The 22,814-nt window shown below is 47.3% G+C and overlaps 1 protein-coding gene across 5 annotated transcripts in view; it reads left to right on the top strand.

Moving 5' to 3' along the window:
• map7d1a (MAP7 domain containing 1a) overlaps positions 1-22,216 on the top strand; it is a 54,332-nt gene extending 32,116 nt beyond the window's left edge. For 2 of the 5 annotated variants that reach the window (XM_080858274.1, XM_080858273.1), the window contains 14 exons: positions 833-941; positions 3,161-3,265; positions 5,575-5,700; positions 6,186-6,331; positions 6,826-6,956; positions 8,893-9,128; positions 10,145-10,463; positions 12,486-12,666; positions 13,571-13,675; positions 15,644-15,697; positions 15,851-15,923; positions 17,926-17,995; positions 18,692-18,921; positions 21,860-22,216. In XM_080858274.1, the coding sequence (XP_080714400.1) occupies positions 833-941; positions 3,161-3,265; positions 5,575-5,700; positions 6,186-6,331; positions 6,826-6,956; positions 8,893-9,128; positions 10,145-10,463; positions 12,486-12,666; positions 13,571-13,675; positions 15,644-15,697; positions 15,851-15,923; positions 17,926-17,995; positions 18,692-18,921; positions 21,860-21,870 (1,896 nt within the window). In that variant the 3' untranslated portion in view covers positions 21,871-22,216. The remainder of the gene's footprint in view (positions 1-832; positions 942-3,160; positions 3,266-5,574; positions 5,701-6,185; positions 6,332-6,825; positions 6,957-8,892; positions 9,129-10,144; positions 10,464-12,485; positions 12,667-13,570; positions 13,676-15,643; positions 15,698-15,850; positions 15,924-17,925; positions 17,996-18,691; positions 18,922-21,859) is intronic. The other 3 variants (XM_080858277.1, XM_080858276.1, XM_080858275.1) reach the window with 2 other exon arrangements.
• The last annotated feature ends 598 nt before the right edge of the window (positions 22,217-22,814 follow it).

Below are 22,814 nucleotides of genomic sequence, written 5' to 3'. Positions count from 1 at the left end.
ACACCCTCTCTCTCACACTCACTCCCTCTTTTTCACCTTCACTGACTCTGAACTTTCCTCTCTGAACGTGAGCCAGAATTTCTTTTTTCTGTCATCAAAAGACTGTTCATCCTCAATGTCCTCTAGAGCCTCTGTGTCCGGACTGATGCAAAGGGAATTTGACAGGGAATGATGACGCACTCTAACACAAATTGTCAAAATAGTGAAAGAGAGAAAGAGAGTAAGAGAGAATGAGGAAGCGAAAGAGAAAACCAAAGAGGGACAGAAGGAAGTCAAGAAAGTAGGTGTATGAAAGCAGTGAGAGACAAACATAAAGAACTGCTGTGTCACAGGCAGATGTGTTGCCAAAGGATGCCCCCCCCCCCAGCAGAATGAGTAACGGTGCGTGAAAAGAGTCTGAAAGTAGGCCATGATGTACCAGCTCACTACCTGCTAGTCTGTTTCTTGTCAAATCAATACACAAGTCTTTATCTCTCTCTGTCTCTCTCTCTCTCTTTCTCTCTCTCTCTCTCTCTCTCTCTCTCTCTCTCTGTATGTGTGTCCTTATTTAGGAATGCATTCATGTATGTACATAATCTCCCGGCTTTGCCTCGGATATTGAGGGCTGTTTTCTCTGCTCACTGTACCCTTTGAAGAGGGTGGGTTGTCCTTTCATTACCCCTCAGTACGAGTGATCTCCAAGGGGCTTGGGATGGGGGTGGGATGAATGAGTTGTTTGAATGGGTTTAAGAGCTTTTCTCGTGGGGTGTTTGGTGTTTGTTTGTTTTAGAAAAAGTATGGCGTAATCGATGGAGGTTTGCTTGTCTTGCTGATTTGTGTGGTGCTTTGTTAGGAGAAATATGAAGCCGCCATCCAGAGGTCCACCAAGAAGACGTGGGCAGAGATCCGCCAGCAGAGGGGGTCCTGGGCGGGGGGCCTCCACCGCAGCAGCCAGAGAGAGAGTGAGTGTGCCACACGCACACGCACACGGCCACACGCACACATGCACACACAGTATCAGTATGAGGCACAGTTACGCACTTACACACGTATATACTCACACACACACACCACAGACAAACATTGCAATGTAAGCTTTTACATTTCTCTTTGAATTCGTTAAAACTGATTAACTAAGTAGTGCACACATTTGGATGAGAGGTGTGTGTGTGTGTGTGTGTGTGTGTGTGTGTGTGTGTGTGTGTGTGTGTGTGTGTGTGTGTGTGTGTGTGTGTGTGTGTGTGTGTGTGTGTGTGTGTGTGTGATGTGATTTATGACTTTGAGATGAATATGAGACAATAATACAAATGCAGGGTTAAGATAATGAGTGTCTGTGAGCTGCAGCCCTTATTAAGACTGGGAGATAATGAGTGTCTGTGAGCTGCAGCCCTTATTAAGACTGGGAGATAATGAGTGTCTGTGAGCTGCAGCCCTTATTAAGACTGGGAGATAATGAGTGTCTGTGAGCTGCAGCCCTTATTAAGACTAGGAGATAATGAGTGTCTGTGAGCTGCAGCTTTTTAACTCAGTGTGACCATTAATAACTACACAGTTCCAACTCCATTCACGATCGTTGCAAGTTGACTGCGTTTGGATGAAAGCTCAGGTTTTGCTCTAGTATTGGACTGCTATGGGAGGTGTGTGTGTGTGTCTGTGTATGTCTGTGTGTTTCTGTGTGTGTCTGTGTGTTTCTGTGTCTGTGTCTGTGTCTGTACGTGTGTGTGTCTGAGATGAATATATGAGTTTGAGATTTGAAAGGAATATTTGGTGGGTATGTTGGATGTGTGATGCTGCACTGAATCTGGCTTGTAAAATGTTACCCAGATGTGAGTCATCTGTTTCCATCCCTAATTCACATCATGAAGCAGCACCTTCGCTTCCTATTGCTCTCCGTTGACACATTCTGTTTGCTTAGATTGTATTGATTTTACAATTGAGAGTTTCCTCAAGTCATTAACAGAGCGTTAAGTACTACTGCACACAAGGGTGAATAGATTACAGTCCTAACATCACGGTATGGATTTGGTTATGTTTCCACAGTAACCACTGCTACTGTTTCTGTGTTGGAAATAAATCAGTGGAAAGCTTTAATCTAAGTGATAATTGGTTGTTTAGCAGGGGTATAATTTTAAATATCGGTTTGTTTTTCATCACATTAACAGTTTGTGAACATGGTTAGAAGTCAGCAGCAGGATTTATTCTTTGTTTACTGACCGTCAGAGATATTTGTTGGGTGTTTTTAGATGGAGGAAATCAATTAAAGAGTATCAGCGGTTAGACTTCTGACTCCAGTGTTGGTTGTAATGAAACAGCAATGATGGATTGATAGAATGGCATGCAAAGAATGTTGGGAGGTTTTCTTAGACTGCACAAAGACTGCAGATGTAGCATAATAGTGGACAATGTATTTCCTGTCTTACCATATGCCTAACCTGTGACCTACATGCAATATACAAATATAAACATGTGGAAATAAGTTCTGTCCTATCTCCACAGAGATGATGGTTGCTCTTAGTTTATAGATTAGAGGCTCTTTCCCCTGAGTATCAGCCTTACTCCCTCTGTTGTCTAGCTGGGATACTGCAGTGGCAGTAAGACCTTTCCCACTGTTCTCAATAGCACAGTAATAGATGATTCAAATTCATTGTACTTTAACCCACTAGAGGGCTCTATAACTGTATTTTCAGGAATGACCACACACACACACACACACACACACACACACACACACACACACACACACACACACACACACACACACACACACACACACATTAGCATACCGTGGACAAAATGAATGAAAACATTGGTCTAATGTCCCATCCTCAAGTAAAATATAGACAATTTATCTCCCCCACGGATCTAAATGTAGGTATGTCATGCTTGCTATTTCTTCTGTGTTTAAATGTTCCCTTGTCTGCGATAGGGAGGCCAAGAAAGACTTCCCTATAATATAAATTCTTGGGTTTCCCATTGTTTGTTACAGTCTTTCATTAATATCAGAGGGACTTTGAAGCACTGCCATTGTAAAAGGCTATAAGTTACTGCTCCACATGGAAAAACAAATGACCCGTGTCTACTGTTTGCCTCTGCTGTCTTTTTCCCCTGGACCTCCAGGACGACTGTGATAGAACATGTTGTGAGCCTTCTCTTGTCTCTGGCATTGTTTGGGTTTCACCAGGCAGCTGCTCGGCGTCGGCGGTCAACCTCCCCAAACACGTGGACTCAGTCATAAACAAGAGACTGTCCAAGTCGTCCGCTACGCTCTGGAACTCGCCCAGTCGAAGTAAGAACTCGCCCAGTACAGGGGGAACCTCCTCCTCCTCCATCGCCTTCATCTGTCCCCACCCGTCCAGTACGGGGGGGGGGACCAACTCCTCCATCGAATCCATCTGTACCCACCTGTCTCTGGGTATTTTTCCTCTCACCCACTCCACTTGGGTTCCCTTCTCTTCGTTTTATATGATTTTTGTTCTTCATTTCTTCATTAGTTTAGTTTTACGTTTGAGTCTCTGTTCCTCTTGCATCCAACACACTCTGTCTGTGTTCGGATGATTTCACCAAATCATTTTCTCCCCTACAAATCACTCTTGGGTCGTTCAGACTGGTTGATTTCTTAAAAATCAATCATTTTATTCTTTCATGCCTTTTTCCAACTCCTCCATCTAGTTTTGGGGACATCGATATTTTCATACTGCAGTGTGAAGATAAAGGTGTGGAAGTCACTTGTCACTTTATTATTCCTTTCCTCATCATTTGTTCAAAGTAAGTCCTCCAGGCTATTTGTCTTAATTGGTAAGCCTTGGATCTCTCCCGCTTTCGGTGGTGGTGATGGTGGATGTTTATATTTGCATTTGTGTCTGAGATGTAAAATGTTGTGGTTTTGATACCAGATCATTTTTTCTGATTCTGTCAGTGCAGTTGCAGTTCAACTATATGCAATTGCATTGAGCTATATGTATTTGTCATATCATTATCATCGTTTTCTTTCACATTACTGTTACCCAAGGGAATCCATCTTGTTATTCATTATTCATACAAACAGAAGAAGTTGAAGAGTTATTCAGATCACTTCATAATCTTTACATAATTCTTTCTCTCTTTCTCTCTACCTCTCTCCTTCCCCCTCTCTCTCTCTCTCTTCCTCTCCCTCTCTCTCCTCTCCTCTCTCTTTCCCTCTCTCTCTCTCTCTCTTCCTCTCCCTCTCTCTCCTCTCCTCTCTCTTTCCCTCTCTTCCTCTCCATATCTCTCTCCCCCAGACAATTTGATTCATGTGTTTTAAAGTGTAAATTCACCCACAGCTCTGAACCTTACTCCACTCCTTAATTTTCAAAATTGCTGATCAGCAAATGCAGCAAATGAAAATGACTCACGCTCTGAGCGGGGGCTGGGGGAGATGGACCACCCATTTCATGACCTACACAAGTCCCAAACAGTCAGCCTTGCAGGGTTTAGGATGATTTTAAACAGCAGATGGCGTATTGTGCCATGTTCAACCCATAAAATGCAGATTTTTATATAAATAGTTATTTGTCAATATTAACACCAAACATTGAAGTGTTTTGAGCTGTAAACTAAATGACTGTACGTACTGTGATGAAACACATCAAGGGTGTGGTTACACCCGAGAGTCGACTAGAAAATACATTTCAAGATGAGAGGGTATGCATTAGTAATTCCACTGGCTTCTCCTCCTCACTGATGCCTCCTGTTTGCTAAAGAGCTACTTGACCCTGATATATCCGCAACCTCACCTCACCTCTTCTTCACCAGATTCTTCTTATTCTCTCCTTTTCCATCAAGTTTTTGTTACTTCTCCCATCATTTTCTTATCCACTGGGAAATGTTTAGTTAAACTGACTCCAAGTTAAAAAGTTTGAGGACATTTTGGTCATCGTTTTTTTTTTTTACCACAAAATACTTTCCCATGTTGCAGACCGTCAGTCTGTGGTGGGTTTTGTTGCCTTCACTTTTTTCTTTCTTGTCCTCACACGCACTTGGAAGCGCTCCGAGATCCGTTACAAGCCCAGCTTCATCGAGGACCTTCATGTGTCCAATTAGAGGCTTTCACTAGCCCTTTCATCTTTCCAAGGGTTCCTTTCTACACATTTGTTTCTTGTTTTGTTTTAATTTTATCAAAGTCAAGTTAGTCTGATGATGATATCATTATCCTATGCCATGTTCTATTCCCTAAATCACAGTCATGGTCATGACAACCCCTGAAGGACAAACAGCATTTGATTTTTTAGTTTTTTTTTAAAAATCATATTTTATAAATGTGTTGTTGTTATGATTCTTCATCATCATCATCATCATCCCTCATGTACTCTCAAATCCCGAGGTCGAGGTCACCACAGCGTCCGAAGGTCAAATAGCATTGCCAACCTCATCGATTTACATGCGTGTCTTTGCAAGTTTCCTCTCTAAGCTCTAGTAATCAGCACAATGAACGGCTGAGTCTTAACAGCAGATGTGCCTTCAGTATGGTCTCATCCACTGTTTCCATATTAGACATGACTCAGGCCCCCCTGGGGTCTCTCATGTTGTGTCGTTGGGTCTTGTGCCTGCACTCACGACTCTGTTTGTCCCCTCAAGCAGGCCGTAGACGGGAGCTGAGCCCGTGGGAGAGCAGCATCGTGGACCGGCTGATGACGCCCACCCTGTCCTTCCTGGCCCGCAGTCGCAGCGCTGCCAGCGTGCTGGTTAACGGCAGAGACTCACGTCAGTACCCATCAGCCCCCGCTTCCACGCCGCACACACGCCACCATCTGTTACTGATCTTTATGTTGTTTTATTTGTGTTTGTATTACTCCACATGCAATGCGTTTAATTAAAAACGGTGTAGTGTGCAAGGACAAAATTGCTTGAGAACATGAACAAGTAATTTGATGAGGATGTAGATTCTGAGCCCACACAAGAACAGAATAATGAGCTTGGATGAACCTCCTGTGGTAAGGATATACTATAACCTGTGCATTAAGAGGGATAACTGGTAATTACGTAAATACATGATGTAATACACATAGTACAGCAGAGTAGTTTTGCCATAGGTGGGCAGTCTGTATAACATACTGAAGATTCTTAAGGTGGTAGTCTGCTGTGTTCCTAGCCCAGCATGCTTGTGCTTGTCATTACATGTTAATGATGAGGTCCCTGTGGTTATCCTTTAGGTGTCTCTATCCCTCATCCTCCTCTCCTCCCCACAGAGTCTCCTCTTTGCCCTCGCTCGGCGTCCGCCAGTCCGCTGACCTTGTGCGCCCACAGGCCACACCACCGCTGCTCCGAACGCTGGAGGGTCACCACCAGCACCCCCGACATCGCCCAGCGCGTCCCCCGACGCGACTCCACGCCTGTCAGTACCCAACCCACCGTCACACTCTCACACTTTCACACACACACACGCACACTCTCACACACACACACACACACACACCAATACTCTCACACACACAAACGCTCTGGGCCCTCTGGCCCGGACTCCTCATCATTCATCATTCCTTATGAAAATGAATTCCCTATCAGGGATCAATTAAGCTCAACCTATCCTGACCTATCAGGGATCAATTAAGCTCAACCTATCCTATAGTGCCTCATCCTATCCTGCCCTGTCCTATATGGCCTCATCATGAACAGTGTCACAGTAAAGGACTGATGTGGATGCGGGTTTTCATTTTCACCATCAACAATCAACATCTTTTGACCCATACAAGTGCTCTCTGGGCATACATTACACATCTTTCGATTATTTTACTTCATAATTAATCTTTTGCTTTGCAAGCACTGGTGTTTCCTTCAGGTAATGCACATCTAGTTATCAAAATGTTGTTTGGCTTTGTGTCCTGAAAGATTGATAAAAGGAAGAAAGAAAAGAAGGACAAAGAGCGAGAGAATGAGAAAGAGAAAAGTGCCCTGGCCAAAGAGAAGGTGCTGAAGAAGAGGCAGTCTCTACCCGCCATGAAACTCAGGAGTGGAGCCAGGTAATATCCCCAGTCACACACTTAAACCCCACCGTAGGTCTTGTCTGAAAGAGTTAACCTTTATGCATGTGCATCTGGAAACAACTAAACATCTCTGCAATGATGAAAGAGTTTCTGCTGTAGCATGTTGGACACGTACTGAGTCATTATCATTTTATCATGGTCACTGAGGAGTTTGATTCAAAAGAGTCAAAGATAGGACCCAAATAAAACCCTAATAAAGCTAAGGAAACAGCACCCTCTAGTGACAACACACACTGACTGACAATGTTAACTTGCACTTGAGACTTGGTGACTACATCCCGCTGAAGGAGTGAAAGACTAGCTGAAAAATAAGATCAAAGTTGCCACAGGGAAGCCATGTTGTACAAACATCCACTATGGCAGTGTAGGCTGTCGGTTAACATCACAGTAAAAGAAAGAGACAGACTTCCACTTTAACAGAGTAGCCAAAGGCCTTATAATGTCCCTGGTGTAACTGGTCAGTTAAGGCCACAGTAAGAGAGAGAGACAGACATCCACTTTAACAGAGTAGCCAAAGGCCTTATTATGTCTCTCCCTTATAACGTCTGGTGTAGCCTGGTGGTTTAGGTCACGCTAGACAGACAGACAGACAGACAGACAGACGTCCACTCAGACAGTCTAGCCTGTCGGTTAAGGCCACAGTAAAAGAGAGCGACAGTGTGTCCTCTCGTGTCTGGCAGTCAGGGCTGAGTGCTGGAGGCAGTCTAGTTCTGGACCAGTGAGGACGCCGGAGCACAGAGGGACGAGCTCATGGATATTTATCCACTGGAGTTAGCACTTACAGCAGCTCTCAGACAGCTAAAATGGACGAGAGTCGGAGAGCCCTGACTCAGCAAAACCTGTTGAGTGGGAGAGAGATGAAGGGAGGGAGAGACAGAAAGAAAACCTGTGTGTGTGTGTGTGTGAGTGTGTGTGTGTGTGTGTGTGTGTGTGTGTGTGTGTGTGTGTGTGTGTGTGTGTGTGTGTGTGTGTGTGTGTGTGTGTGTGTGTGTGTGTGTGTGTGTGTGTGTGTGTGTGTGTGTGTGTGTGTGTGTGTGTGTGTGTGTGTGTGTGTGTGTGTGTGTGTGTGTGTCTAAGTCTAACTGAGAGCCAGAGAGAGTAAGAGAGTGAAGGAAAGGAAAAAAGAGGAGTGTTTCAAAACCTTGTGTCTGACAGACAGAGAGCAGGAGAGGGAGAGATAACTGTGCCAGCTTTTCAGTTGAGTAGGCAGTGGAAGTTTATATTAATGGATCTTTTCCCTGAGAGCTCCTTCTGGGCGTGCCCGCTGCAGTGCCCCACAGCCTGGCGCACACACACACACACACACACACACACACAGCCCGCTCCGTCTGCCTTCAAGATTCAAGACTCGCCTCTGCTTAGCATTCAGTTTACCTGCCTGATAGCAGCGCCGTCCACTCCAACTGCAGGCCGATCAGCTGCTGATTAACTGTGGCCTGTCGACAGAATAACGAACAGCAGAAGCTAACACGACTGTGCATTTTAACAGGGTGAGAGGATGTCACTGAATTATGAATAGAAATACTGTTGAGCTCGTGCGTCACTGCCAGTGCTAAGGAAGAAGGAGAAAAACGTCAACAGCTCAAAGTAAGCCCGCATGACTCGGGTGGAGGATAGAATAGACCACGCAGGAGGATGACGAGGTCATAACTGGGGGTTTATGAGCGTGCTGGGGGAGATCAAATATATGCCTTTCTTCTTTCTGTGAGTCACTGAGGATGAAAGCTTCAGCCAAATGGGGCACATTTGGAAGTGGAGTATCTGCACTCTTGTGCTCGAACTCTTAAATGTGGATATGGAGTGATGGAGTGTGTGAGTGAGTCAGTGTTTCTGCCTTCTCATGTTGCTGTTGTAAATGACTCATTAACCCTCTCCGCTCGTTTTCTCTCTCTCTCTTGTCTCTCTCTTCCAGTCCCAGTCCTCTGTCGCAGCGGGCGGCATCTCCGGCCACGCCCAGAGGCAGGACGGCCTCGCCCAGCCCGGCGCCATCCCCGCGGGGCTCCTCCGCCCGTGCCAGCCCCTCCACCCCCAAGGCCCGGCCCAAACGGGCCAGCACTCCGGCCCGCATCAGCACCCCCCGCACAGCCTCCCCCGCCCCCATCGAGAGGGTCAGAGAGCCCCGCCGGCCTGCCACACCTGAGCCTAAGGGTAGGGAACCAGGGAATGATGTATACCTCATTTAATAATGCATGCATAACCTAATAATGCGTACAAACATAATTTGTTGGATGCTAAAGCTAATGCCAACAGGATTCTCCAGGACTCTTTCTGGGTTATGTCCTACCGATCAGCGATGTTGATCAGCCGTTTTAAAACGCTGCACGCCTGGCTGGTGCCAACTTAGCGCTCTCTCTTAAGTGGTCTGTGGCCTGGCTGACTCACCATCCTTAAAGTGTCTTTAAGCGAACCCCAATGGAAGAACCCAGCCAGGGCAGAAACAGAAACACAGATTCACACAGAAACCTGGCAACCTCAGTCTGTGCCCATCTTTAAATGGTTACAGCCTTTAGGGATTAGCATCTCGGCTAATTAGCCATGACATAGAAAGGCAGCCTGTTTAGTGAATTAAGCCTTCTTCTACTGTCTGCTAGGAGCCTGAGACAGAACTGAAGACTGCCTTAATTATAGCAATTCACTTTTCCCCTGCCTGATCAAAGCAGACACACTCACAGTATTGGCACCAATCAGCACCTAAGGAAACACTTTCATTTCTCACTGTCACTGCTTTCACAAGCCCCCAGCCCCCGTCAGTAACAACTAATTATTATTATAAATGTTTATACAGCCGAGGTGTTCTATGATGTGAGAGAGGAGAGTGTTGCGCTGAGTATAGAGAGTCGTGTGTGTGTGTGTGTGTGTGTGTGTGTGTGTGTGTGTGTGTGTGGTTGTGTGTGTGGGGCAGGCGGACAATCAGCTTGTTCCATCATTTAGTTCTCCAGCTCACTACAAACGCCTCTTTGTTCCCTCGCTCTCTGCCCCCTCTATCTACTCCCCCTCTCTCTTCATCTGGACTCAGTTATCTCTCTCCTTCCCTCTCTGTCTTCAACTCTTTTCCCCTCCCCTGTTTCTCATCCTGTCTTCATTTATCTTGTCGGTTCTGTCACTTTACCTTCCCCTCCCCCCAGCCCTCCCTCACACTCGTTTATCCGTCTTCCCCCCGTCAGGAGCCTCCCCTGTTCCCTCCATCGTCGTGTCCTCTGCTCCCGTCACGGCACCTCCCGCAACCATCTCCGTCGCGTCGTCTGCAGCCGCCGCCACGTCGCCGGATCCTGGCCAATCCCAACCGGCTCCCCCCGCCACCGTCTCAGCATCGTCGGCAGTCCCGACACCCACTCCAGCTGCGGTGGCCTCCCCGGGCAAGCCCATGGCGGGCACCAACAACCCAGAGGAGGCGTCCCGCATCCTGGCCGAGAAGAGGCGGCAGGCCCGCGAGCAGAGGGAGAGGGAGGAGCAGGAGAAACTCGAGCAGGATGAGAGAGAGAGGTCAGTGCTCCAAATACACACATTGCAGAAGAAATAGGGGGGAGAGGAGGAGAGAGAGACAAAAAAAGCAGTGAAAATGTTGGAGATGGATTGACATCTAGTTGGTGTGGTTGGCAGAGAGGTCAGTACTTCACAAACACTCAGAGCAACAGGAAGAGAAGGGGAGAGAGAGACGGAGAGAGAGACGGAGTGAGAGAGACGGAGCGAGAAAGATATAAAAGGAATATAAGAAGATGTAGCAATAGCTAGAGAAAGGAGGCGAGTGAGAGAGGCAGTTTGATTGATAGTCATGCCATCTGTCATTGTATCATGACCTTTCCCCTCTCTTTTTGACACATGTGAAAAGGTGAGCTCTTCTCTTTGTAAAACAAAAGCTGCCATTATGTGGTCACACTTCCTCTTACAAAATCAACACATCTGTGTATAAAATCCTCTCTGAGGTCAGGTTAGTCACATGAGAAGTAACTGAAAATCTTTTTATGAGATGATACATTCATTTCTGGAAGGGGAAAACAGTACATAGTCTGTTGAATGCCCCTGTGAACTGCACTCGTGAACATACACAGGTCTAGTGCTTGCACCCCTCCTTACCAACCCCCCTTCAACCCCTCCATGCACTTACGAGCTTGGGGTGAGAATCAACAGCTTCATCCTTGCGGCTTCGCTTGCCGACACCTCGTGGTTCATATGCAATAAAGACAGGTGCGAAACAGTAAAAGTGTGTTTACCTCCGACCAGTGGTCCCTCTGCTCCACAGGTCAGGCCCACACAGGCCCTCATGCCTAGCTGTGAATTAATGTGAAAGCAAACACCCAGTCTGTCACCCTGCCAAGGGGGCCCACGCACCACCCACGTCACACAGCCTATAGCCCAGTGATGTTTCCATCAGCAGTTGGATGCATGGGTTGTGTATGTACATGTATGTGTGTACGTGTGTGATTCTGATCCCCCGAGCTAGGCCAAGAAGCTAATCCCCCAGCTCCATGCAGGAGGGAGTGTCAGTCTATTGTGACCCCCCCCCTTACACACACAGGCACACACACACAGGCACACACACACACACTATGTTGGCATTTATTTATATCAGTGTGGCAGCTGAGGGGGTGCTGATTCCATGTCTACGTGCCGCCCACCCTGACACGCACACACATGCACCCACACACACACACACACACACACACACACACACACACACACACACACACACTCTCTCTCCTCGGGATGGCTCTTACCTTTTAAAAATACGTGTCATGACCTTGCTGATTAAATCCGGTAAGAATGTTTTCATGAATGTTGATGACAAGAGGAGAACTGTGTCAAGGAAGAGTTAGAGGAGAACTTTTTCAAAGAGAGAAAGTTTACAAGACCTCCTAACCCCGGGGGCCTTAAAGGTTAAACGCTAATAGATTTTATGAGTGAGTATGCAAGGATTGAATGGCACAGTCATCCCTGCTTAACAAGGAATTGGTCTGGTCAGTGAATAACCGGAATTAATGTTACGCAATCGCGCTCGTTGCAAGGCAACACGGTGGAAACAAACACCTGTCAAAGTCAGTGTTTGACCTTTGCCTGTAGTAGTTCTAAGCTTAATAACTGATAGTCAATCAATATGCGCATCAATACGCGCAAGTTTTGCAGGATATGACGTCACACCAACCAAAATCCTCTGTTGCCGAGTAGTTGATATGGAGAGCGTAGGGCGTGTGGCCATTTTAGAGTTATATTAGAGCTATATTACAGGTTGGTGCCCTGACATACGGGGATTGGGCTGTGAGAGAAGTCAAGAGATTCATGGGTCATGGGTGAACCGATGATCTACATCAGCCGTTTTGGAGGCAACATGTGATTGGTCTTTCCCATCCATGGCAAAGGTTTGGATCAGCATGGGAAACTGGGATGTGGCTGAATATAAAGATATTAATAGGTGTGTGTGTGTGTGTGTGTGTGTGTGTGTGTGTGTGTGTGTGTGTGTGTGTGTGTGTGTGTGTGTGTGTGTGTGTGTGTGTGTGTGTGTGTATCCAGGGTGCTACGTGAGGAGCGTGCTGCAAGGGAGGTGGAGGAGAGTAAGCGCAGGGTGGAGGAGTCGCGTCTGATGGCTGAGCAGCAGAAGCTACGCGACGAGGAGGAGGTTCTCCGTCAGGAGAAAGAGGCGCAGGAGAAAGCACGTGTGGAGCAGGAGGAGAATGAGAAGCTCCAAAAGCAGGTCAGTGTGGAGGACACAAACAAACACACACACACACACATACCTGTTACAGATGTTGCTATTTTCATTCAGTTATGTAGAAAGTTCTTCAATGCAGATGAATGTATACAGTGCTTGGGATGGATCCATTGCTAGCATGATTTAACAATTCCAACAAATCAAACACACAGACACACACACACACACACACTCACACACACACACACACACAAACACACACAAACACACACAAACATAAAGAGAGGGGGGGCACAATGAGTGCATCCCTACACAGTGCATTCCCCCTCTGGCGAATCTATAATTGGTTGGAACAGCAGACAGACGGTGTATGTCATCACCCCAGCCCTCCTCCACGCTGTCTGTGGCTTGGCTTGTTGTGGTTGGCTGCAAGGCTTTGTCCTATTACACAGTAGTTTGCGTCTGACCTCATTTATTTCTGTATTCCACTTTAAAAACTAATGTTCCTACTCGTCATCTTGAAGCTCCACCGTTTGTTCCACTGACGGCAGTATCATTTGGCTCGTATATATAATCTTAGCGGCCGGAGTCAGTCATTTAGCTGTGGCTTGGGGTGATGACTTTCTCTAAAATAAAGAACGGCTCTTTCACTACAGGAGGAAGGTTGTCTGTGTTTATTAGCGTTGAATTTGGGCAGTGGTCAGGATTATCTGAATTATCTTAAGTCACAATGATCCAGAAACTGCAGGCCATGGTTAGGAAAAACTGAAGCCTTGTGTAACATCCTGTGACCAGCAACTGTAGCTGTGCTGTTCTATCTCCCTCTAGTGGCAGAAAATGTAATGAACTATTATCTCCAGTGTTACTTTGAAAAAGATTACATAGTTCTGCATATTTTGTTCTGTGAAGTTCATCGTGTGTGTGTGTGTGTGTGTGTGCTCTCCAGAAAGAGGAGGCTGAGGCCAAGGCCAAAGAGGAGGCAGAGAAACAGCGCCTGGAGAGGGAGAAACACTTCCAGAAGGAGGAGCAGGAGAGACTGGAGAGAAAGAAGGTGAGACAAGCACCCTAGTACACTCACAGGTACACACACACAGTCGCTCCACATACACTGACACCATACCCTGACACACACACACATACCCACACTTACACACATCCTACTTACACTCACACACATACACTCACACATACACTCACACTTTACACACACATACACACACACTTTACACACACATACACATGCACTTTACACACTGCCATAACAACCTTCACCCCCCATACTACACACATTCACACACATTGCGGAAATGCACATTCACACAATCACATAACAAACATTCACAAACCTGGGGCGTGATCACACCCACACACACACACACACACAGATGTACACACACACACACACACACACACACACAGACACACACACACACACACACACACATGCCGCACACCACAATGGAGGCACACCCTGAGCAAGTAACACACATCCGCCCAGGACAGCCGTTGCACAACTGATTTCAACTTCACAATAGACCCATAAGCTTTGATACCACGCAGCAGATTAAACCAAAGTCTGGCTAGTGATTCTATTCACCGCATGCCTCGGTTAACAAGGACATGTGAGGAGAATAATAGGCAGCCGTAAAGTTGGAGCACACATTGTTCCTCCATGGCTGAGGCGGCGCACTTCTGGGGCAGGAGATGAGTCACAGGCCCCTCAGCGAAGGTCCTCTGCGGTCCGGAGCGTGAATCCAGACCAGAGATGCGGAGACAGCTGGGTTTTATATCCCACACTGGGATAGGAGGAGGGATGGGGGAGGCTGGAAGGAGCGAGCCGGAAGGGTGGAGATGCAGTTGTGTGTTTTATAGACGATGTTGACCAATATTGACAGAAGTTGCTCAAAATGAGTGTAGCCTTCTCGAAAGCAGTGTAGGAAGGGGATACATTGGACTTGTTTACTCAAGTTGGTTGTGTACTACAAGACAAGGGCATGGTTCTGAGTCAAAGAGCTTACGGTTTACGCTTACTTTAGTTTAGTTTTTTAAGTTTAGTGGTAAAGTGAACTAAGGAGACTTAGTTCACTCTATGATGATTGATAGAATGATGAAGCATTTCTCCTCAGTTCCCCTGGCATGTCCAGATAGCAGTTCCTCTATCTGACCACAGGAACAGCGCGTCCTCTGTCGCTTTTCAAATCCCCCCCCCCCTTATCAACCAGCCCTGCTGCTTTCCATAACAACAGCCTTCTATCAGCTCCCAGGGCCCACTCCAAGGCCCACTTCAGGGGCCCTCTGGCCTCTCACACAGGGCCCTGCTCTGTCCTGAGCAGCCATAGGAAGCTCTGCATGACCGCCTATCCATCCGCCAGATCGATGGCGCTCCAATTAGAGGGCAGCTTTACAGGGACTCCAGGGGACTGGCCTGTCAATGGGGCTGGTTGGTGAAGCCAGCGGGGATCTGCTGTCGTTTGCCGTACAATAGAGATGGCTCCCACACAGGTTGTAATGAGGGGTGTAATTAGCCCCTCTTTAGGGTTGCAGTTGTCCTCCAGGGAACAGAATGGCTGAGAGAGGCAGGGAGGAATTAGCGAACAAGAGAAGTTAAGCAACTAAAGAGGTCAAACAGAAGAAGCTAAAAGAAAACACGACTGTGAATATTGTCTTTTCTTTGTCGGTATGCATGCATGTCTGTGTGTGAGTGTCGTGTATCTGTGTGTGTGTGTGTGTGTGTGTGTGTGTGTGTGTGAGTGAGAGTGTGACTGAGTGAATGAGTATCTATTTTGTGTGTAACTGCATGTGGGTTTTGTGCCCATGTGCAAGTGTGTGTGTGTATATGCATATGTCTGCAATCTGTCTACAGTATACAGTATATGTTTGTTTTCGTGTGTGTGTTCTCATGTGCAGGAAAGTTTTCGTGGGAATGAGCAGTTCAACTGGAATGCCAGCAGCACACACTCACACACACACAGTCACCAGTCTGACTCACTCGCTCTGCTTCTGTTTTTATTTCACTCAGCGTCTGGACGAGATCATGAAGAGAACACGCAAAACAGACGCCGCTGCAGACAAGGTAGCCATCGCTCACAACGGAGACTTCAGCTTCAGCTACTTCATTTCTGACTACCTGAGACTGGTCCTGACTGCATGTGTTCGAACTGCCAGCTAGTTTGAGAGTAGTAGACGTGTAAATATTTCTCCTCTCCCTCTCTCCCTCCCCTTGCAGAAGGACACCAAGGCGCCCTCACCACCGCCGGTTAATGGCAAAGAGGCCAAACCAGACCTGGAGAGCACCAAAGGTGAGACACACACCCTCTGACCTCTTCGTCTGTGCTCACGTGAGCTGGCTCTGGGTTCAGTGATAAAAAAAATACAAACAGTCTGCATGGTGTGTCTATGTGTTCCCAGGATGTCCCTGAGTGAGTTATTTTTAGACAGTAAGTGTTTTCAAAAAACGGGCGTTTCTTGGCCTGCCATTTGCGGCCGGTTGTTTTCTTTGGCTTGCCCTCACGCCCAAGGCCAGGAGCCATGTCTCCCTCAGCATCTCCCTTCCTCACCAGAGCGGCTCAAGCATCTAACCACTGCTACTAATGCAGCGGGTGTAAAAAGCCAGGGACTTGCTTTGGTTAATTCTCCCAGGCATCAGACTCTTTATTTCTCTTTCTCTCTCTAGTCCCTCTTCTCTCTCTCTCTCTCTCCCCCTCTCTCTCTATCTCTCTCTCTCTCTCTCTGTTATGTATTTGGGCTCAGGATAATTTTGCCTGTTTTGCAATGAATCAGCATTTTCCCAGAGTCTTTGGACATGGCAGCATCCTCTTCCTGACTCATAAGCCAGCTATGGCCTGAATCACCCCTTTGGGCCTCAGATTTGGACTGCTTGTGTGTGTGTGTATGTGTGTGTGAGAGAGAGTGTGAGAAAGGGCGTTATGTGTGTGTGTGGAGCCAAGACTGCATGCCATGTTTATAAGTGCTACCATTACGAGAAAGAGTGAGAACAACATTCATTGGATCTCTCCCCTGTTTGCGGTACTATTCCTATTTTGTTCTCTCTCTTGTCCCCTTTCGTCTTTCTGTCTCCCTGTGTCTCTGTCTGTGTCTCTGTCTGTGTCTCTGTCTGTGTCTCTGTCTGTGTCTCTGTCTGTGTCTCTGTCTGTGTCTCTGTCTGTGTCTCTGTCTGTGTCTGTGTCTGTGTCTCTGTCTGTGTCTCTGTCTGTGTCTCTGTCTGTGTCTCTGTCTGTGTCTCTGTCTGTGTCTCTGTCTGTGTCTCTGTCTGTGTCCATCTCTCACTCTTCCTCTCGGCTCAGTTCAGTCCATTTGAGTTGCATTTCAAAGCCACAATGTAGCATTGCCAAAGCAATGAGGTGCATTGGATAGAACCAAAGCCAAGACCAAAAATAACATCTGGGTATGTGTCCACATGTGAATTGCACGCACACACACGCACACACACACACACACACACACACCCACACACGCACACACACGCACGCACACGCACGCACACGCACACGCACGCACGCACGCACGCACACACACGCACACACACACACACACGCACTGATCTTTATTTATGAGCTTTTCGTGTGGCTCCATCAGAAGGTCTGTGTGTAGAGGCCTAAGTGTCTGTGCCATCCATGCCAGGCAAAGTACCAGGATGTTGGCATGGGCCTCCTGCTGTCTGATGCCTTTCACATGGAAGCTCCTGTCAGAAAGAAAGAGAGAGAGGGAAAGAGGGAATGGGAGAGAGGGAGAGAAAGAAAGGGAGAGAGAGGGGAAGTGGAGATACTGACGGTGTGAAATCAGAAGAGACAGACAGACAGACAGACAACTGTGAGCTGCTGGAAAGCTTGAAGTAATATTTGAGTTCATAAGTTGCCTCCATCCAGAGTGTGCTGTTGTGCCGTGGCCATCCACACGTCTGCGCCACATTAACGTCTTCCTGCGGTGTCCTGTAGCCACCGGCTCCAATCGGTCGGCCAGTCTGAGGCCTGTCAGCGGTCGCCCGTAGGCACACACAACACCCTGGTTTCTTAGGCCCTTTGTGTGTTCTTTCTGTATTGGGTAACATTTGCATATGGAAACTTCGGGATTTGGAGGGAGTCCTTTCCTTGTTCTCATTTCTTGTGAAGGATGTTGGTTGTTTAGCGTTTCTTTTTCATTAATGTCTTTCTTTCCTCCTTTCTTTTCCTTTCTGTCTTTTTCTTTGTTTCTTCTCTCTGTTTCTCTCTCTCTTTCTCTCTCTCTCTCTCTCCCTACCTCTCTCTCTCTCCCTACCCCTCTCTCTCTCTCTCTCTCTCTCAGCTGCAGCTGACTACCAGCCAATCCCAGATGTGACTCAGCAGGAGCAGCAGCCCCTGAGCCCCAACGACAGGTAAACAAGACGTGCTCGACCTCCCATCCAATCAAAATACTTGATAAAAATGTGTGTGTGTGTGTGTGTGGGTACATGTGCGGGTTTATGTGTGTGGGCTCATGCATGAGCGGAGGAGGGTAGACCACCGTGGTGAATTTGACTAAATGGCTCAAACCCAAACTGGATGGCCCACTAATCAAGGATTCTGCGGGCCTGCGCTTTCACCAACCCACACGGAAAACCCTGCTGACATCCTGAAATTCAAAAAGGAGAATTTTGAACAGATGGGAATATTGCTGAAACTCAAACAATCCGGTCTTGTGGTGATGGCCACTTTTGATATTGAGAACTGTGTTATTACTCCGAGACAAATAAGTCTTTCCCACTCCAAAGCTACCATTCCAGACTCCTATCGCTAGTCTCAGTGTTCAGATAAATATGCGTATACAACCACTGTAACTAACATAGTCTCTATTGCATAAGAAACGTGAAATAACTAAACAAAATACTTTTTAAGATGGGCACCAGTCCTTTTAAGCAGAGCTGCTTTTGAGCATCTCCCAAAAACTCCTTTTGACCTACTTCAGTATTCTGCATCTAATTATTCACTAAAGCCAAAAGTCAAAATTCATTACTTGCTTTCATGCATAGGATCGAGTTATTCCCCCCCCATACCAGACTAATTTCTCTATTTGCCCATATGCTCCCCCTCAGCTCCTCAGTGGTGAATGGAGTCCAACCTGCCAAGCACGAGAATGGCCTGTCAAGCAAGGGAGAAGCCACCCACTTCGAGGAGATCATCCAGCTCTCCAATCACTGCGGAAGCAACGGCAGCGGGCAGGAGAAGTCTGAGAGTGACATTCCTCACGAGCCAATCCTGGCCTTTGAGAGTGGAGAGAGCTTCCTGAAGAAGGCGAGCCCTATGAAACCTCAGCATGTTGCAGGTAATTCACAGCCAAACTAGAGACTTCACTGATTCACCATAATTGACCGATCCGAAGTACCACCCCACTTAGTTCCTGATGCTATGTTGGACTAGCTTGACAAACATGACCATGTTCTGTTTAGCCAGGTGCCGCAGTGTGTATTAGATTAGATTCCCGGGCGTCAGGCAATATAGCTTCAAGAAGCAGACAGCAAGGACTACACTATGCGATAGAAAAATACATTCACAGTAAGCTGTTAACAATAAGTCAAAACGCATATTGAGGCCAAGTCATCCCGCTCTCAACGAAAAACAACAAGTTACCCTAGCACATAGCATAACAGGAAAGGAGAAAGTTGACGAGTTCCGCTGGAGTCCAAGCTTGCTAAACTACTGAGGACTAAACGAAAGGAAGGGTGAATTATTTTAGATGTTCCACAACTGCTGAGAAATTGTGGGCCCTTGAGACACTTTATGTAAGGTGTCTTTGGTTGCAATGTGGTAGGGTCAGGGTAGGGTTTAATTTTAGGGTTAGTCGTATGTAATAATATGAGCTTCCTTTTGAAGGGCATAATATTACTTAACTCTGCAGTATAAAGTGGGTCTTGCGTCTGACTGCCGTTTATGATCCTCCAGTCTCTCATGACTCTGCAGCTGGTTGTGGAGCCGATGTGGCCCTGGTGTGGTAGACATGTGACCAGAGCTACGCCACCTCAGGGTTGAGATCTGTCCCACAGTTAGCTGTTGTGTTGGGAGTCCAAGCCTTACGTAACTTTAAGACACTTGAGGTATGAAGTTGCTGTCCCTCCACAGGATGGAATAAAAGAAGACGACGGCGTGGCCAGAACAAACGGCTTTCACAAGTTAATATACACTAAGATTTGGACTTGGCCATAGAAAGAACATAAATCAGGGTTCAGAGTGATCCCTAGCCAGTTGGTTTTTGGCAGACGCCCAGCTGAGAGCAATGGGGAATGCCTGTAGATCACATACATATGTTCGAGATCAGGGAAAGCGCACAGCAGCACAGCACACAGCACACATAAGCACAGCATAGAGCACAGAGCACGCCACTTTGCTGCCTCTTGGCCTGAGCAAGGGGAGCCAAGCAGGAGCCATTTTTATAGGCATTTTGAGATGGCCGATCTTAGAATGCTGATACAGATCTCAGGGGGGATTGAATTGTGTGGTGTGTGTGTGTGTGTGGTGGGGGGTGGGGGAGGATATCATCTCCTCAGACAAGACCCCAGACCGCATCCCGTCACGCATCTGACTTCTCACATTAGGGGCCAGGGACTCAGGGCGCCCCGTAAACTCTGCACCCCCTGTGGCGCCTCAGGCGGCTCATGGTGCTACTCTTGGCAGAGAAGGCAGCCCTGGTCCTCACCTTACCTCTCCCCACCTGGCACTCTACTGTGGTGGCTGTGGGGAGGGCAGTTATAGCCGTCTAAGGTGTGCCCGTCTCAGTTGGGCCTGCGTGGGAGGTTTAATCCCTGAGAAGGGCTGGGGGGGGGGTGTCTTCAGTGGACTGCATACCAAGGAGAGGGTTGGGGTAATGGGGGTGAGAGGCTGCAAATGGGCCCTGCTGGGTTAAGGGTGTGAGGATTTGAGAGAGAGAGAAAGAGAAAGAGAGTGAAAGTAAGATGGACTGAAGGAGTGAAGGTGAAGATGGGTCTTCTGGAGTTTCTGACAGCTTGGACAGCGGAACTCCGGCCGCCTGCTATGCACTACATTCTGGGAAGTGTGGCAAGGAGACCTGACCCCAAGAAGCTAGGTCTAGAAACAGGACTCCCCCTCCCACACAAGAGCGCACACACACACACACACACACACACACACACACACACACACACACACACACTGCCCAACCACAAGCACCTACTCTCACCCCCACATCACCTCTCGTACAGCAAAGCCCCCTGATGCCAGCATGGTCAGCATTACTCACTCACTCACTCACACACACACACACACACACACACACACACACACACCTGCTCGCCTGCAGACAGCCTTCACTCGAGTCATAAATCACTTCTTGAGCAAACACAGAAGGGTCAGGCCCTCTTGCCCTCTCCACCCATAGGGTGGTTTAGCAAACCAACATTTTTAATCAGGCACTCACACACACACACACACACACACTCACACTCACACACACACATTCCCCACCCCCCCTGCATGTATCTTGCACCGTTAATCCCTCTCCCTCAGTGCCCATGTATGGTGGCCTGATAGTGTATCAAGCCCGCAACCTTATAAAAACCGGCGGTATGCAAATTATACGATGTAACCCCATCAATGGCCCCATGTTGATTTCGAAAAATATTTGAGCCGGGGTGGGGGCTTAAAGCGAGTGCAAGTGGCACAACAGGTGCTGCCATCAGTCTGGGAGAGCGCGGCTGTGTCGGCCATCATCTAGGAGGGGCCGCGTCAGAGATCTTAACAGGCCCCTCACCGGCGGCCCCAGACTCCTCAAGCAGACGCAGAGAGCCCCCGTGCTAATCTTCTAATTGAACCCTGAAACGTTGGAGCTCATGACAGTAGGCGTGCCCGACTAACAGAACCGCTATTACATCAACCCAGACTCCCTGTAAACGCATGTTGATGAAACACACAGACTACAAACAGCCTAACACTGCCACATAAAAAGATAGCGTGAGAAACCCACTCTCACTGAACTATCACCTCACTCAAAAAGACGTTGGGATTCATTTGCACTAAAGATTTTGTGAATGTTGAGCAAATCTTGACGGAATGTTGAGGGAATGAGGGAATATGTGTGGCCAATGAGCAATAATAATATGGCAGCCAAAAGTCAGTTTGATGGCAGTGGAGAAGCTTCTGATACAGCAGATTATGCTGTAGATCTAATGCATTTGTCAGTGTTAAAATGAAACAGTTTGTTTTCAGTTGACCTGAGGTGTTATTGTGTGTTTCTCTCTCCCTCTCTGCAGAGGTGCTGTGAGGAGTGAGAGACGTCTACGCAGGATCCTGACACACGCAGTGCCCTCAGACAACAGCTTGTCAGAGGGATCTCTTTCTCTCACTGTCTCTCTTTAACGCTCTCTCTCTCTTTCTTTCTCTCTCTCTTTCTCTCTCTCTCTCTTGCTCTCTCTCTCTGTCTCTCTCTCTCTCTTTCTTTCTCTCTCTTTGAGCGAGCACAGCCTACAGCACACTGTCCTGTGCCAAATCAAATCACATTACTGCTTTTTAAGATTGTACAAAGAACAGCCACACTTCATCCTCTTCCCACAGACACAAATGTCTGGGAATCACCAGTCATCGTCTGCTTTCAAACCACCCTCCCCCCCCCCCCCCACCCCTCACACACACACACACTCAGACAAGAGTGGAGGAAGTGAGAGGGGAGAGGGGAGAGGTCACCGAGAGTTGCCATGGTCATTCGTAACTACAGACAACAACTGCAACAGATAACATGGAAATGTACAGACCACCAATGACGACTACATTATTCAGAAGACACTGTGTAGTTTAGAGCTCCTCACCTCTCCGTCTCCCTATGTGCTTGCACCTTAAAACAGACAGTGCCATCTTCTCTTAGAAAGCAATGGAAGAAAACGTGTACGAAATTGAGGGGAGAGGGGGATATTTGACATTCATAATGAAATGCTGTCTGTCTGATTCTACAGTGCTGTGAGCTGAAGAGAGGGGGAAATTGGTTATTTCCATTCATTTTTTTATGTTTAGTTATTTAAGTTGAAAAAAGAAAAAATGTAACTATTGGGTACAGCTGTTTGTGAATATTGTAAATGGATCTCTGTGCGCTGGACTTATGAAGAATGCAGTCCAGGATTAAAATGGTCTTTATATAGAGAGTGCGGCTTGCAAAGGTTTTATGAAAGGGAGACTTGGGTCTGCAATACATTGTTTTACTAGGCCTTCACCGGA

Source organism: Sprattus sprattus, assembly GCF_963457725.1.
Source record: "Sprattus sprattus genome assembly, chromosome: 19".
In the NCBI taxonomy this organism is placed as follows: Eukaryota; Metazoa; Chordata; class Actinopteri; order Clupeiformes; family Clupeidae; genus Sprattus; species Sprattus sprattus.
The sequence above is the reverse complement of the archived record's forward strand: the minus strand, read 5'-3'. Positions and strand labels throughout refer to the sequence as shown.